The 14,131-nt window shown below is 46.8% G+C and overlaps 1 protein-coding gene across 1 annotated transcript in view; it reads left to right on the top strand.

Annotated features, from left to right (window-relative positions):
* Positions 1–3,462, top strand: part of FAM47E (family with sequence similarity 47 member E) — a 37,421-nt gene extending 33,959 nt beyond the window's left edge. Inside the window, exons 7-8 of the mRNA XM_059158976.1 lie at positions 139–213; positions 2,938–3,462. Coding sequence (XP_059014959.1) covers positions 139–213; positions 2,938–3,003 — 141 coding nt within the window. The 3' untranslated portion in view covers positions 3,004–3,462. The remainder of the gene's footprint in view (positions 1–138; positions 214–2,937) is intronic.
* Positions 3,463–14,131: the final 10,669 nt, after the last annotated feature.

Here is a 14,131-nt window from a genome sequence, read left to right as displayed (position 1 = left end):
CAGATGAGGTACTTTATAAAGAGCTGGCTGCTTTTAGTTGGGATAGGTGGGAATCAAACTTCTGACAGCTGACCGGTTTTTGTTTTTTTGTTTTTTTTCTTTGTCATTGTTTTTGTTTTAATGTGGATCTTCTTGGAGGAGTCGCTTGCTGACCTTCATGGAACCACTGCCTTTAAGGATTTCGTTCTAAGCAGGGGCTACAGGATGCCAAGTGTGAGTCCGGGGTCATTTCAGCAAGACTGGCTGAGGGGTTCACAGTCGCTGATGGGACAGCACAGTTGCCTACCAAAAGCCAAATACAGTTGACTCTTGAACAACACAGGCTTGAACTGTGCAGGTTCACTTACATGTGAATATTTTGGGGGGTAACTACAGTACAATACTGTAAATATATTTTCTTTTATGATCTTCTTAATAACATTTTTTCTCTAGCTTCCTTTAATGTAATGTTATATATATATAACATGCAAAATATATGTTAATCAACTGCCTATGTTATCAATAAGGCTTCTAGTCAACCTTATAGATTATTAGTAAAATTTCCGGGGAGTCAAAACATATACATGTATTTTCAGTTGTGGGGGGTTGGTGACCCTGACCCCTGTAGTATATTGTTCAAGGGTCAACTGTACTTCTCAAAACAGGATTCGGGCTATGGTAGAAAGCGCATGCTTTACCCCAGACAAAGGCCCAGAGATAGGATTTGGTTTTTGCTTTTTTTATTCTGCCTATTTGATTCTTGCTCTCCGAGGTGCTGTCTTCCTACTGACTCACCTGACTTGAGTTTGGCTTTAATGGGACCAAAGCGAAAGAGGTCCCCGTGCAGGGCGTGTACCTTGCAAACTCTACCACTCGAACACTCTGAAGTCTCTAGAAAGTCTCTGAGTGTCTTTTACTTCCACATGTAAGGACAAAGAGCTGTGGTTTGGGTCAGGACAAAATGGAACTGAGATTCACAATAGTGTTGTACCATGGGGTCAGGCTTGTGTGGAAACAGAACAGGGCAAAAGTTCACTTCCCCAGGACCCACCCGTTTTCCCCACTTTTTCTTACCCCCCATCTAGTTTCCCCTTTCTAAACTTGTAAAGCTGGCCCCAGCTGCCTTTCACGTGGAAAAGCCACGCTGGGAAGGCCACGTGCCACATGGGTGGGGTGGAAGGTCGGCAGAGCAGACCATTTTTAGCAAGAGAGCCTCAGAGCCTAGAGTTCTGTGCCCAGACCAGCGCTGTCACCACAGAAACCAGCGAGTCAGGTTGCTAAAGTCATAGCTGTTGAGTCACTCATTTATGCAGTGTCCCCCGTGTGCACACCCATGTGTCTTCAGGAAGCCAGCGGCCAACATGAAGTTCAGGAAATGCAATACTAGATTTCTTCTTTTCCATGAATGGGAGAACTGACGGTAGCTTACACTTACCGGCAAGTACGTGTATTGACTAAGCACAGATCCAGACGGGCTCAAAGTTAATGTGAGGGAAAGTCTTGAGTGCGAGGTGGAGATGGGTGGAATATTGCATGACGTGACGAGGGGGTGGGGGAGGAACTACTGTCCTTTAGCTCTGAGCCTCAGTAATAGGCAGGGAGCTATAGTTAACACAATTATCCACATCGACGTACTTGTAACTGCCTAGTCAGAGCGAGGGTCACATACGTATATATTTACATCTATGATATAGAAAATGTCCTTATAATATTTTTCAAAGATTTATTTATTTGAGAGAATGAGCGAGAGAGAGAGAGAGAAAGCACATGCAGGGGTCAGAGGGAGAGGGGGAGAAACCCCAGCAGACTCCCACTGACACAGGGCTCCATCTCATGACCCCGAGATCGTGACCTGAGCTGTAAACAAATTGGATACTCAACAGACTGAGCCACTGAGGCACCCCATGTCTATTATATTTTATGTAATTACCTAATTAATTGCATATATTATATATTTTACAACATATGTAAAAATACTTAAGCATAAATATAATTACATGATATATGTGTGAGAGAGATATATATATTTTTCCTGCCAAGGACTGTATACACACATATATATATATCCTTGTTTGCTGTTGTAATAATTCAGTTCTGTCTTAACATTTTTAGTGGCAGAACACTTTTTAAAAATTTTTTTGATTTGTCCCTTGTTGGTTTAATCAATCAATGAACATTTACTTCAATTTTGGGCAAAAAGAAGCATGCCTGACACATGGGCTGTACTCTTCCAGCTGCGTTAGCTAGCGAGAGATGATGTCCTTGACTACTACATTTGAGTCCTCTGAGAACACCTGTCATTCCAAACCCTGGAATACATTTTCTTCCTTTATTCTTACATCTTATATCTTCTATTTTCACAGTAAATTTTCAACTAAAAGGGAGGGAGAAATTTATTTTTTATATATATTTAATATATATATTATATATTTTCAATATATGTTATTACTTATTTAAATATATATGCATATATATGTAATTATATCCATATATGTAAACATTCATTCTTTCCAGGCGCGTGAGGTCTGTGCACACTGTACACACGCACTCACGTGTGTTACATGAGCGCAGGTACTTGATACACATCCAGCGTCCGCTGCTGGATCACCTGCCCTATTCCTTACCCTCAGCTTCATTCTGCTACACAGATGGGTCCCAGGTATTTGATAGAAGGGACGAGCAGCACGAGGCTTTGCTGAACTGAGCCGGGCTGGACTTGGGCACAGAACGAATGGGAATTGGAGCAGGATACTTCGGATGTTGTACAACTACTTTCCAAAGTCTCAATTTATCATGTTCATTTGTCAACATGAAATTTTGAGTACCACAAGGATGTACATCAGAGTGTGAGGTTGTGAATGTGGGCATGGTAGTGTCTGTGGGCAGAACTGTACAATTTACTTCAATTTATTTGCCAATCTAATGAAGGTTTACTCTTTTTTTTTTTTTTTTTTTAAGTTCCTTGCGAAGATGTATGTCAGGAAGGAGCGCAAATGTGAGTGTAATAAGACCTCTATCAAATAATTCAAGCATAGAAGAATCTTGGGAAGATGATTATTTTATTTGCTACATACTTGGCTATTTCTCTGTCTCCTTTTAAACCTTAAATAAAATTCGTAAGTGTCCCATGGATGTACAACTTTGACTTAGTAACATCCATAAAGTTCATGCTTAATACTTAAAAGCATTTCACAATGGTTGTCTGCTTCCGTTAATCAGTATCTTATACATCCTATCCCTGGTGAGATCAATTTTCACACATAGTCTTCTCACATTTTTGTAGCACTGTCAATATTACATAGTTATATCAACTATTTGTAAATAATAAATAAAACCATAAATGGAAGCAGAATTACTCTGGGGCACCTGGCTGGCTCGGTGGGTGGAGCATCAGACTCTGGATCTCAGAGTCGTGCGTCTGAGCCCCATGTTGGGTGTAGAGATTAGCCAAAAATAAAATCTTAAAAAAAAGAAAAGGCAGAATTATCCTATTGCATTTTCTGATATTATTATTTTCCCTAGTCTTGAGTGAATACCTCCTTTATTCTTTTTAAAAATGTTATTTTCTTTAAATCTGAATAAAGTTTACTCAAGTTTTTTCCCTTTTTAGGCACATTAGTCTTATTTTTTTTAATATTTTATTTATTTATTCATGAGAGACAGAGAGAGAGAGAGGCAGAGGCAGAGAGAGAAGCAGGCTCTCTGCTGTGCAGGGACCCACGACACGGGACCTGATCCCAGGATCCTGGGATCACCACCTGAACCAGAGGCAGACGCCCAACCGACTGAACCACCCAGGCACCTTAGGCATGTTAGTCTTGATAATAAAATGTGTACCTAAAGATAAAGTCATAAGTCATAAAATTTAATGGAAATTCAAGATATATTTTTTAAATTAATTTTACAGAGATTATTTCTTGTTAAAAATGCTAGTGCTCATGGTAGAAAAATCAGAAAATATAAACTAACAAAAAGAATATAGAAGTTGTGACTAATTCCTACAGAGTCAGAAATAAGCAGTCTTCACTTACTGGAATACATCTTTCTAGATCTTTCTCTATGAGACCCACTATGTGAAATTTAACCAAAAAAGGAGTTTATTGAAAGAATGTGGAATCCCAGAGTTTTGTGAGTGAGGGCATGTGCCTTCAAATGCAAAATCTCTGGGTGTGAGCTTCCATCCTCTGGGTCTGTCGGGATTTCCTCTCAGCCACCCGTTTGCAGGACTGGCCACATAGCGGTTGTGCTGCAAATGAGCCTTTGTCACGTCCTCCGTGAGTCCAGACACGTTAGGGTGACGAAGTACATGACAGAAGCGCGAACCCCATCGTGTCAGCCCCTTCCTGGAGTACCATGAACACCATGGCAGAGGCTAAGCCTTCAGTAAATCTGTGAGGAGGGAAAGGAAGTGCAAGTCGCTGAAACCCGCGCAGAGTCTGTGTTTCTGCTTCCACACGCACTTTGTTTGCGAGATCACCAGGCCCCGCTGGAGTCCTGGGGAAACCCGTGGGCTGACGTGGAAAGGCCAGGTCAGCCTTTTCATGCAATTCTCGAGCGCCTCCTCTACAGTGGAGACACTCGGTGGCTACGCGTGAAGAGCCAAATAGCCTCATCCTCTAGAGGACCGGTCCCGAGAGATGCCCTGAGCGCACCTTTCCCGGACATCTCGCCACCCCAGCCTGGTGCTCATGGTCCTGCCCAGTCTGGCTACCGAGCTAAACCCTCAGCTACTGACCAATACGGGCGACAGAGGCACCTCGGCCATGTCTCCTTTCAGACGAAGTGGTGGGCAGGATGAGATGCTGAAGATTTGCCTACGGGGGACTCTCCTCAGTTGTTCTCCAGGGCCAGCCTTGAGTCAGGCTAGCGTGTTGGGGCGTCCAGTTGCGGCAGCTGCGTGCCTCTCGTGCAGGTTGTCTCGTCAGTCCCCTGGACTTGGGCGAGCACCCCTAGGTCAGATGGGTAGACCGAGGCAGAGCAGCAGTGGGGGAAGACCGAGCCCGCCCCGCAGTCGGCTCTCCCTTCCACTTCTGCTCAAGCCCAGTCCCATACAGAAACCTTCTGCTTGATCACAAGAACCATATAATTTGGTAAATAAACATGTGGACGTAGGGGCCAGAGGATCTGGGTTCAAACCAAGCTCTGCTACTTACGAGCTATATGACCAGGGGGGCCGGTCAGTTACCCTCTGTCTGTGTTGGTTTTCTCCACTAAAGTAGGGATAGCTGCAAAATAACAGAACTGCCTCCCAGAACTGTGGCCAAGATGAAAGGGGATGTTAGAAGTAAATTGCCCGGAACAGAGCCTGGCCCGTTGTGTAGACACACGGAATGCTAACTGAGTTCACGGTGCAGTGGAACAGGTGAACCCGTGTTTACAATGGGCACCAGTTGCCTGGCTGTCTAATGGCTCACGATCAGGCCGCTGTATCCATTGGTGCCGAGCCACAAACCAAGATTGGCCTCTCCAAAGGAGACGAGTTATAGTTTACAGAATTCACGGCTGGGCTGCAAAACCCTGGGGCCTGTGCTCGGCCTCAGCTTTCTGGACATGCCAAAGCTCCGTGCAGCAGCCCTATCTGTCACAGGTGTTCCAAATCCACTGGATTCCTTGGATTGGGGGGCAGAGCTTCCTGGACCGGCCACAAGGCTTCTCTTGCTTCAAGCTGCACTCAACGCTGCCAACCTCTCAGCTGACGGAAGAAATGAGCTGAAACAGCACATCTAAATCCGGCCTTCGGTCTCCAAACACAAGTGCAAGTAGCACACCGTTACACATACTTTCCGATGCCCAGATATGAGATGGAAGGCACTCCAAGGGCATAGCTCCTAATAAAAGGTTGTTAATAACTACCTTGCTACAAGTTTTTGAATTTTTATTATCTTTGTTGTTAATGTAATTTACTTAACTGTAAGTATATTTAAGTTTTAATAATGACGGTGTTTATCAAGCAGCTCACAAAATTCCTGAAAATGTCTCAACTGGCTTTTGTGATGTGGTACAAACTGTCCCTAGCACATTACTGATGGCGAGATTCAAGGCTAGGTGGGGTGTTAGCGATGGAGGATGAAGAGATTTGTCTACCCCAACCTCTGGCCAGATTATTTCTGCTACGGTCATTACAGAGTCTTCGTGCGGGGTGAGAAAAGCCTCCCACATGGGGGATAGGGAGGATTTGTCCAACAAGGAAGTCTGCATTAGTTTGCATCTGCCAAGGAGCAGATGGCGAAACGAATTAGAAGTTTGAGCGATTTCCTCGGAGAGGGAGCAGGAGAACATAGGAGGAGCCTTTAGACTATGACTCGTGTGTGATGCCCGTGGAAGGAGAGAGGGAAGGAAGAAGGATCGGGGGAGGAAGAAGCCTGGGCTGCAGCACAATTCAAATAAGGATTTGGCCAGGCCAACGGGGAGTCTTCAAGGCAAAGTCGCCTTGAATTTGGATTCAAGGATTCTCATATCTTGCCCGAAGGCACCTGCCTTGGTACTTCACGTGCTCGCTCTGTCATTGGCTGGGAGCAGCCTGGGACCACGGCCTCAGTGCAAGGGTGGGCAGCCACTGGGCGTCCGTCAGTCATACTCCGGGCACCAGATCTGAACAGTGTGTTTCCATAGGTGTGGGAGCTCCGGGAACCAGAAGCCATCTGAATCTTCCCGTATGTTCACATTTCAGCATTCAGGGTCACACTCCTTCCCAAGAAATGCTCTGTCTTCACAAAAGAGATCTGGCAAAGCTGTAAATTCAAATGGTGTTTTAAGTTAGCCAATTAAAACAGTCAATTTTCCCCCCTCTTTCCCTCTCAGTTCAACAGCTGCAAGACTTCAAACTCCTTTAGAAAGTCCTTTAGAGAGTCGCTGATTTGAAGGGGTCTGTGTTTGTTTTTAAAATGTCCAAGACTATTTGATGCTCCTCTCTTCAAAATTTGGTGGGCAACTCCTTTTGGACCGAGCAGGGACAGTATCTAGGCTTGATTTTTACCAGTAGATTGTGGAAGAAATGATGTGTGATTCCTGAGACTAAATCATAAAAACATTGTGGCTTCCTTGTCCTCCCTTGGATCATCTGCTCTGGGAGAGGCTGGCTGTTATGTTGTGAGGACTCCCATCATACCTATGGGAAGGCTCACATGGAAAGGAACGGAGATCTTCTGCAGTCATGTGTTGGAAGGGGACCTTCTAGCCCTACGAAGACTTCAGATGACACTGGAAGGCTGATCAACATCCTGACATGAGGGACTCTGAGCCAAGGCTACCCAACTAAGTTACTCCAGAATTCCTGACTCTAATGATTTTTGGTTTTAGCCGTTAAATTTAGGGATTATTTGTTACGTAGCAATAGATGAACAACAGATTTTAGTGCCTGGAAGTGGCTGCAGCTATGACCACAACTGGAAATGATGAAGGGAGCAGGAGCACTGGGTAGTGGGTTGAAGCTGGGAGAACTTTGAGGACAGTGTTAGCAAAAGCTTGGAGAGCTTTGAAGAAACTGGTAGAAGAAGCCTCAGGCACTTTGAGGAGCCGGTGAGTAAAGGCTTGCAGGAAAATGAAGTAAACACTTTGGAAATTGGGAGAAATGGTCTTCTTGTTACGTAAGAGCAGGAAGTGTAGCCACACTATTGCCTGAAGTAATGTGTGAAGTGGAGAGGGTACCTAATCACCTGGGTCATGTGACTAAGGAGACTTTTTAAGACTTTTTAAGAGAGTGTTGATGGTACTGAAGATACTACTTCTTGCTGCTTATAGTAAAATGCAAGAGGACAGAGATAAGCTGAAGTAAGCACAGTTAAACAAAAAGGAAACAGGACTTTATGGTTTTGAAAATTCCTAGCCTCTCAGATGACAAATGGTATTTACATTAAGAAATGATTTATAGCAAAGATGGAATCCAAAAGGACACAGAAAAGGACGCTTCCAGGAAAACATGGTCTAAAGGTAAATCCAAAGATGTAATTATTAAATCCATTGTTAAGACCTCAGAAAAACTGGAGGTGATGCTTCTGCATACCATTCAATCAGAAAAAAGTTCTACTAAAATTTTTAAAGTTGCCTCACAGATTCTCTTGCTCAAACAATAGGGCTTCTAAGAAACTGAAGGTTGTTGAATTTCAGGAGAATCTCAAGGAAGAGAAGGGCTTATGCTGAAGAGTTATGTGGGTTTGTGGTGTGGACCCAATAAGATTCACAGGAGACCTGCAAAATGTTTTGAAGAACTATATTGGCATAAACACTGCCAGTTTGGAAAATGAAGAGAATTGGCTACACCAACCTCCTGCCAGATTATTTCCACTAGGGTCATTACAGAGTCTTCGTGCAGGGTGGGAAAAGCCTCCCACACGGGGGATAGGGAGGATCTGTCTGACGAGGGAAGCTGCATTAGTTTGGATCTGCCAAGGAGCAGATGGCAAAAGGGGATTAGAAGTTCGAGAGATTTCCTGGAAGAGGAGCAGGAGAATGTAGGGGCGCTTGTGGAGGAGAGAGAGAAGGAAGGAGAATCGGGGGAGGAAGAAGCTGGAGCTGCAGCACACTTCGAATAAAGGTTTGGCCAGGCCTTGAACTTACTGTTCCCCAAATAACACTGGATGTCTCCGTATGGTCTTGTGCAAAACTCTCCCTGGGCCAGACGTGTCTGGAGTGGAATCACTGAATCTTGGGCTCTTCAATTTCATCCAGATTGTTCTCCAGACTGTTTCTCCCTGTTTATTCTCACTGGCAACATCACATCTTCTGTCTCATATTTGGATGTAAAATGGCATAATATCATTGTTTTAATTTGCAATTATCTGTTTACCAGTGAATTTAAGTATTTCCGTGCCTTTTTGGTAGCCGTTCATTTATTCAACTAAAAATGACTGTGAGTGCCTTTATGATCCAGGCGCTGTTCTAGGCCCCGGGGAAAAGCACCCGCTATTCATTTTCCATCCCAGCTCCATTTTCAATTGGAGCTTATGTTTCTGTTTGGAATTTTTGGCAATTTGTCCGAGTTCATTACAGATCCACATACTAATCCCTTGTCAGTTTTAATGGCAAAAATCTCCCCGTTGGAATCTGTCTGCTAACCTTATCCATGACATTCTTCAATGATTAGCCTTATTTTGATCATGTCAAGACACATTTTGGCCTCCTATATGACGCAAGATCACAGTGATAGTCTCCTGGATTTTGTTTTATCGGCTATTAGTAGTTCTTTGCAGTTCCGTGGCAGCTTTACCATTGATGTAGGACTTTAGTCCACCTGGAGTCCTCCCTTGTATGTGTACAGAGGTGTAATCTAGCTTTCTTCCAGTACCATGAGCTAGATTTCCCAACACAGATTTCCCTTTTCTCTAAAGCCTTCATCATTTCGCATAAGAAGAGGTTGCAGCATCGAGTCTATTCTGGAACTAAGATGAGTCAGAGGTTTGCAAACATTGGCAGTTTGAAAATGTCCCTGTGAAATCTGAGCCTGGTCGGCTCCAATGTGACTGCTCTGCAGAAAGGTTTGGCTTGTGGCTGGTGCTCTGGGGAGGAGCTGGAGCCAGAGGCTTGAGAGCCCCGGACAGGTGCTGGTGGTGGGTACATTTCCCCCAGGAGGTGAGGGCTGGCAGAGAGAGCAATTACAAATTAGGAACAAGGCTGAAATTTACCGTAAATGTTGGAAAACCACCCTGAGGCTTTCTCCGGTGTCACCCACCCACATTTGCACACTCACCTCTCAGATTTATGATTTGAAACTTGGACAGGGTTTAGTAGCTGGCTGTGAGGGATTCAGTGTAGCTAGAATTTCAGAGCCTGGGTCCTGGGAGGTCAGAATACTGGGTTCAAATCCCAGCTCAGTTACTCGTCAGCTTTGTGATCTTGTGTAGCTTTCTTCTCTTGGGGCATTACAAGAGATCATCCTCATAAAGCACTTAGCCTAGGGCACCTGGGTGGCTCAGTGGGTTAGGCAACTGCCTTCAGCTCAGGTCATGATCCCAGGGTCCTGGGTTCGAGTCCTACATTGGGCTCCCTTTGCTCTGTGGGGTGTCTGCTTCTCCTTCTCCCTCTGCCTGCTGCTCCCCCTGCTTGTGCACTCTCTTGTTCTTTCTCTTTCTGTCAAATAAATAAATAAAATCTTAAAAAAAAAAAAAAAAGCACTTCACCTACAGTATACACAAGGTATTCAATGAAAAAAAAAAAAGACAATGAACAATAAACAGGCCTTTAGATAATAGACTTTGCATTCCAGAACACAAAGAATAAACAAACTCTGGCCCTTGAGGAATGTATGGCCTAGTCTGGGGATGAGATAAACCAGAAAAATGATTATACCAGCACAGAAAACCTCCTATTTTGTTCTAAGACAGTGTACATATGTAATTATTTTCTTTGAAGTCGGCCAACACATCAGTTTGAGGGTTGGGGGCTGGAGAGTGGGATTGTGGACTAGGGTAAGATTTCATGGAAGTAAGTGGCTTCTAGGAAATCTCTAGATTTCCGAGGCCGAGCGAGCTCCCTCTTCTCTCCGCAGGACTCCATTTTAAATGAGGTTTCCTTTTGTTAATTTCCAGCCTTCGAGGGCTCTTTGCTCCTACAAACATGCCCAGGTAGGTCTTTCTTGGTCTGAAAGAACTTCTTTTGGACCTTGTTCTAGCGTTAAGGGACACCTCTATTTCTCCCCTACCCCTTGCCTCCAGATTTCTTGAGAGAAGGCTGACTCGCTGTTGGATGTCACAGCCTTCCCCACGTTTGTGTCTCGGGCTTCCAAAACTGAATGCTTACCCTCACAAAGACTGAAGTCCCCGATGACCTTGTACAGGTCAAACCAGCCATTTCTTCTTAGTTCTTTATCCTCTTAAATTCCGCTGAGCAACATCACTGTCCTCCCCACCACCTGCCTGCACTGATTTTGGAAACGAGTCTCCCTGTTCTCTGCCTCCCCTGACTCCTCCTTCCCATCCTCTTCAATCCCCTGGCCTTGCAAGCAACGGTCTGTGTTCATACGCACAATGGATATGAATGTTGGATATTGTAAATTTTTGTGTATTATATATATGTACATATCATATATTTAACTTACAAATAGCCACCACCCATACCTATATCTATCTATACTCTATTAATAGAATAGTAACCAATTAGAAAATGGGCACTTTGACCCCTAAAATAGAATATAAAGATACAATAGCAACATAAGTCACCCTAGGGAGGCAGCTTTCCAATCTTCCTTCTTGAAATTACGCCAAGGGCTGAAAGGCGCTGATTTTGATTTCCCTCTGGAACGTTAATCTCTGCCACAGATTTTGCTGCCACTCTCTGGGAGGAATTTCCAGTCTCTCTCCTGAAACAACCGGCCCCTGCTCCAGCTTCCTGCGAGTGAGGCATTATTCCTCCCGTTTCTACTGAATCGCCTTCCTTTTTTGTTTCTGTCTTGCTAGGCTCATAGGACGCCTATAGACAGGCAACACTGTCTGCAACCGAATATGATAAACATGGTCCAGTTAGGGCCGTGAGTGCAGTTTTGGATCAAGTAGCCACAGACTTCCAAGCAATATGGTAGTGAGTGGAGTACTGCTTTTTTTTTTCTTTTTAAAGCAGCAACACAAATGGATGAGTCAACATTTAAGTTTGGAAAAGCCAAAAGGAAGGCCAAATAATGTTTTTTTAAAAAAATGTCTTGTGAGAAATCTGATACAACAGAAAACGAAATCTGGTGGGTGGAAAGAACTACATTATTTATTGGTTATATTTTTAACCAGTAGCAATTGATGACAACAATAAACCTTTACTAAGAACCTTCTAGTTATTAGAAATGGGTAGTGGGACTGCTTTCTAGGAGTTTACAGATCCTCTGGGATTTCATTTGTGAACACATTGATAAAATTTGACCAATGAACAGTACACAAAGTTTTCCGTGAGGAAATACAATGTTCAAGGATTTTCGTACTAGTCATAAAATCACTCCGTTGGCTTGAGAATTTGTAAAATTCAAGAACATTCTATGTCCTTGTCCTAGGACATCAAGTTTTACTTTGAAAAAGGGAGATACAATAATTCTAAAATTTTCTACAAACGTCTATTAAAAATTAGATCTATAATAGTGATACCACTTTTTATTATTTTCAATTTACCTCAAGATATATATATATATATATATATATATATATATATATATATATATATAAAAGATTTTATTTGACAGAGAGAGATCGCAAGTGGGCAGAGAGGCAGGCAGAGAGAGAGAGAGAGGAGGAAGCAGGCTCCCTGCAGAGCAGAGAGCCCGATGTGGGACTCGATCCCAGGACCCTGAGATCATGACCTGAGCTGAAGGCAGAGGCTTAACCCACTGAGCCACCCAGGCGCCCCCAAAATATATATATTTTTTAATCTTAAAACTGCCTGGATTGAGATGAAGGGGGCGGGGAGTTGTTAGTGGTCTTAAATTTTAGAGGTCTTTAAAAGTTCATCACTGACTTCCTAATTAGTTTAAGACATAAACCCTACTTGACAAAAAAAAAAAAAAAAAATAGCATCCTCGTTGCGCTAGAAAATGCAAACAGAACCTACACGAAGAAGGTGGCAGTAACGCACGCAGTCCGTTTAATCCTTTCACTCGGCCTGCGCTTGTTGAGGGACCACTCTGGGGATGTTCCAGGGGCCGGGAATTCAGCAGAAAACAAAGGACAATAAACCCTTCTTTCTTGTAGTTTACCTGGAAATAAGGGCAGAAATCAACCAGAACAAATCCGGGGATTTTACAATGTATTAGAAGTGACGCCCCAGGGCGCCTGGGTGGCTCCGGCGCTTAAGCCTTTGCCTTCGGCTCAGGTCACGGTCTCCGGGCGCTGGGACTGAGCCCCGCATCCGGCTCCCCGCTCAGTGGGGAGTCTGCTTCCCCCTCCTTCTGCCCCGCCCCGGCTCGCGCTCTCTTTCACTCACTCTCTCAAGTAAATAAATAATATCTTAGGGGAAAAAAAGATGCTAGGGAGAAAAATAAAGCAAAGGAGGGAGGAGGGAGGAGGGGCGGCTCCTGCGATTGGGGTTACCGGGGAAGGGCTCCGCGGGCAGGGCGGCTCCCGCACACACTAGAGGGGGAGGGAGGTCGGTTATCCGCGGGGCCGTCCGCAGACTCGGGCACTCATTTTCGGGCCCAACACAAGCCCCCTACCCGCCCCCTGGCACTGCCACCTGCGGCTCTGCAGGGCCGGGCCGTCCCCACTCTCTCCCTGCGCGGCCCACACCAGCGCGGGCCTCGGATCGCACCGGGGAAGCGTTTGGGGCATTTTGAGGAAAGACTGGCACTTCGCCATCCCCGCCTGCTGCGAGGGAAGAACAGCGGAGCGAGGCCGCCCGCGGGCCGCCCGGGAAGGGTGTGGCGGCGCCCGTCCTCCGCGCCGGGGTCGGCGGGGCCAGCGGCGGGTGTGCGGGGACCGGATCCGACCCGCGAGCTGGGTTGGAGTCGCGCGCGGGCGTCCGGGGAGACGGGCCCCGCCCCGCCCCCACCGTCCCCTCCCCCAGGCCCGGAGGGGCTGTGACCCGAGGGGGCTCGCGGCGGCCCCCCAGGAGCCCGGTCGGGGCCGTGTGCCCGAGCACGGCGCACACCGGCGCGGTTCGTGCGGCCGCGGCGAGCCCGTCCGCTCGCGGCTCCGGCCCCGGCCGCTGCGGGGGAACCGCGTTGCCGGCGAGGGACACGGCGGGGACACGACCGCGCGCACGGTCGGCCGGAGGCCGTCGGGTCCGCAGGGGAGCGCCGGGAAGCCCGGGCGCCGATTCTCGGCCCGCGGCGGGGGCTTGGGGGCTCCGGGAACCCGCACACCCGGCTCCCCGCGCCGCGCAGAGGGCCGCGGCCGCACTCGTCAGCCGGTCTGCGGGAGCCGGTCCCGGGGCGCACCCGGCGGCCCGCGACGTGCAAGCCACACGCGCCGGCAAGAGGCCGCGGAGGAAGGACGGCGGGACGAGGCCGAGACGGAAGGACGGACAGACGGACAGACGGACAGACGGCCCAGTCCAGCCCTTTCATTTTACCGGGGCGGGGGCGGCCGACCGGAGGCCCAAAGGCTCTCCCCACCCGCCCGGCCGCCCCCTCCAGCCGGAGCCAGACCCCGCCGCCCCGCGGCGGGGCCTGCCCCGCGTCGGAGTCCCCGGAACCCGCGTCTGGGGCCGCCGCAAAGGCTGCGGGAGGCGTCGCCGAAGCCGGACC

The sequence above is a fragment of the Mustela lutreola genome, chromosome 1 (genome assembly GCF_030435805.1).
Source record: "Mustela lutreola isolate mMusLut2 chromosome 1, mMusLut2.pri, whole genome shotgun sequence".
Taxonomy (NCBI): Eukaryota; Metazoa; Chordata; class Mammalia; order Carnivora; family Mustelidae; genus Mustela; species Mustela lutreola.
This window is presented reverse-complemented; position numbering and strand designations above follow the sequence as displayed.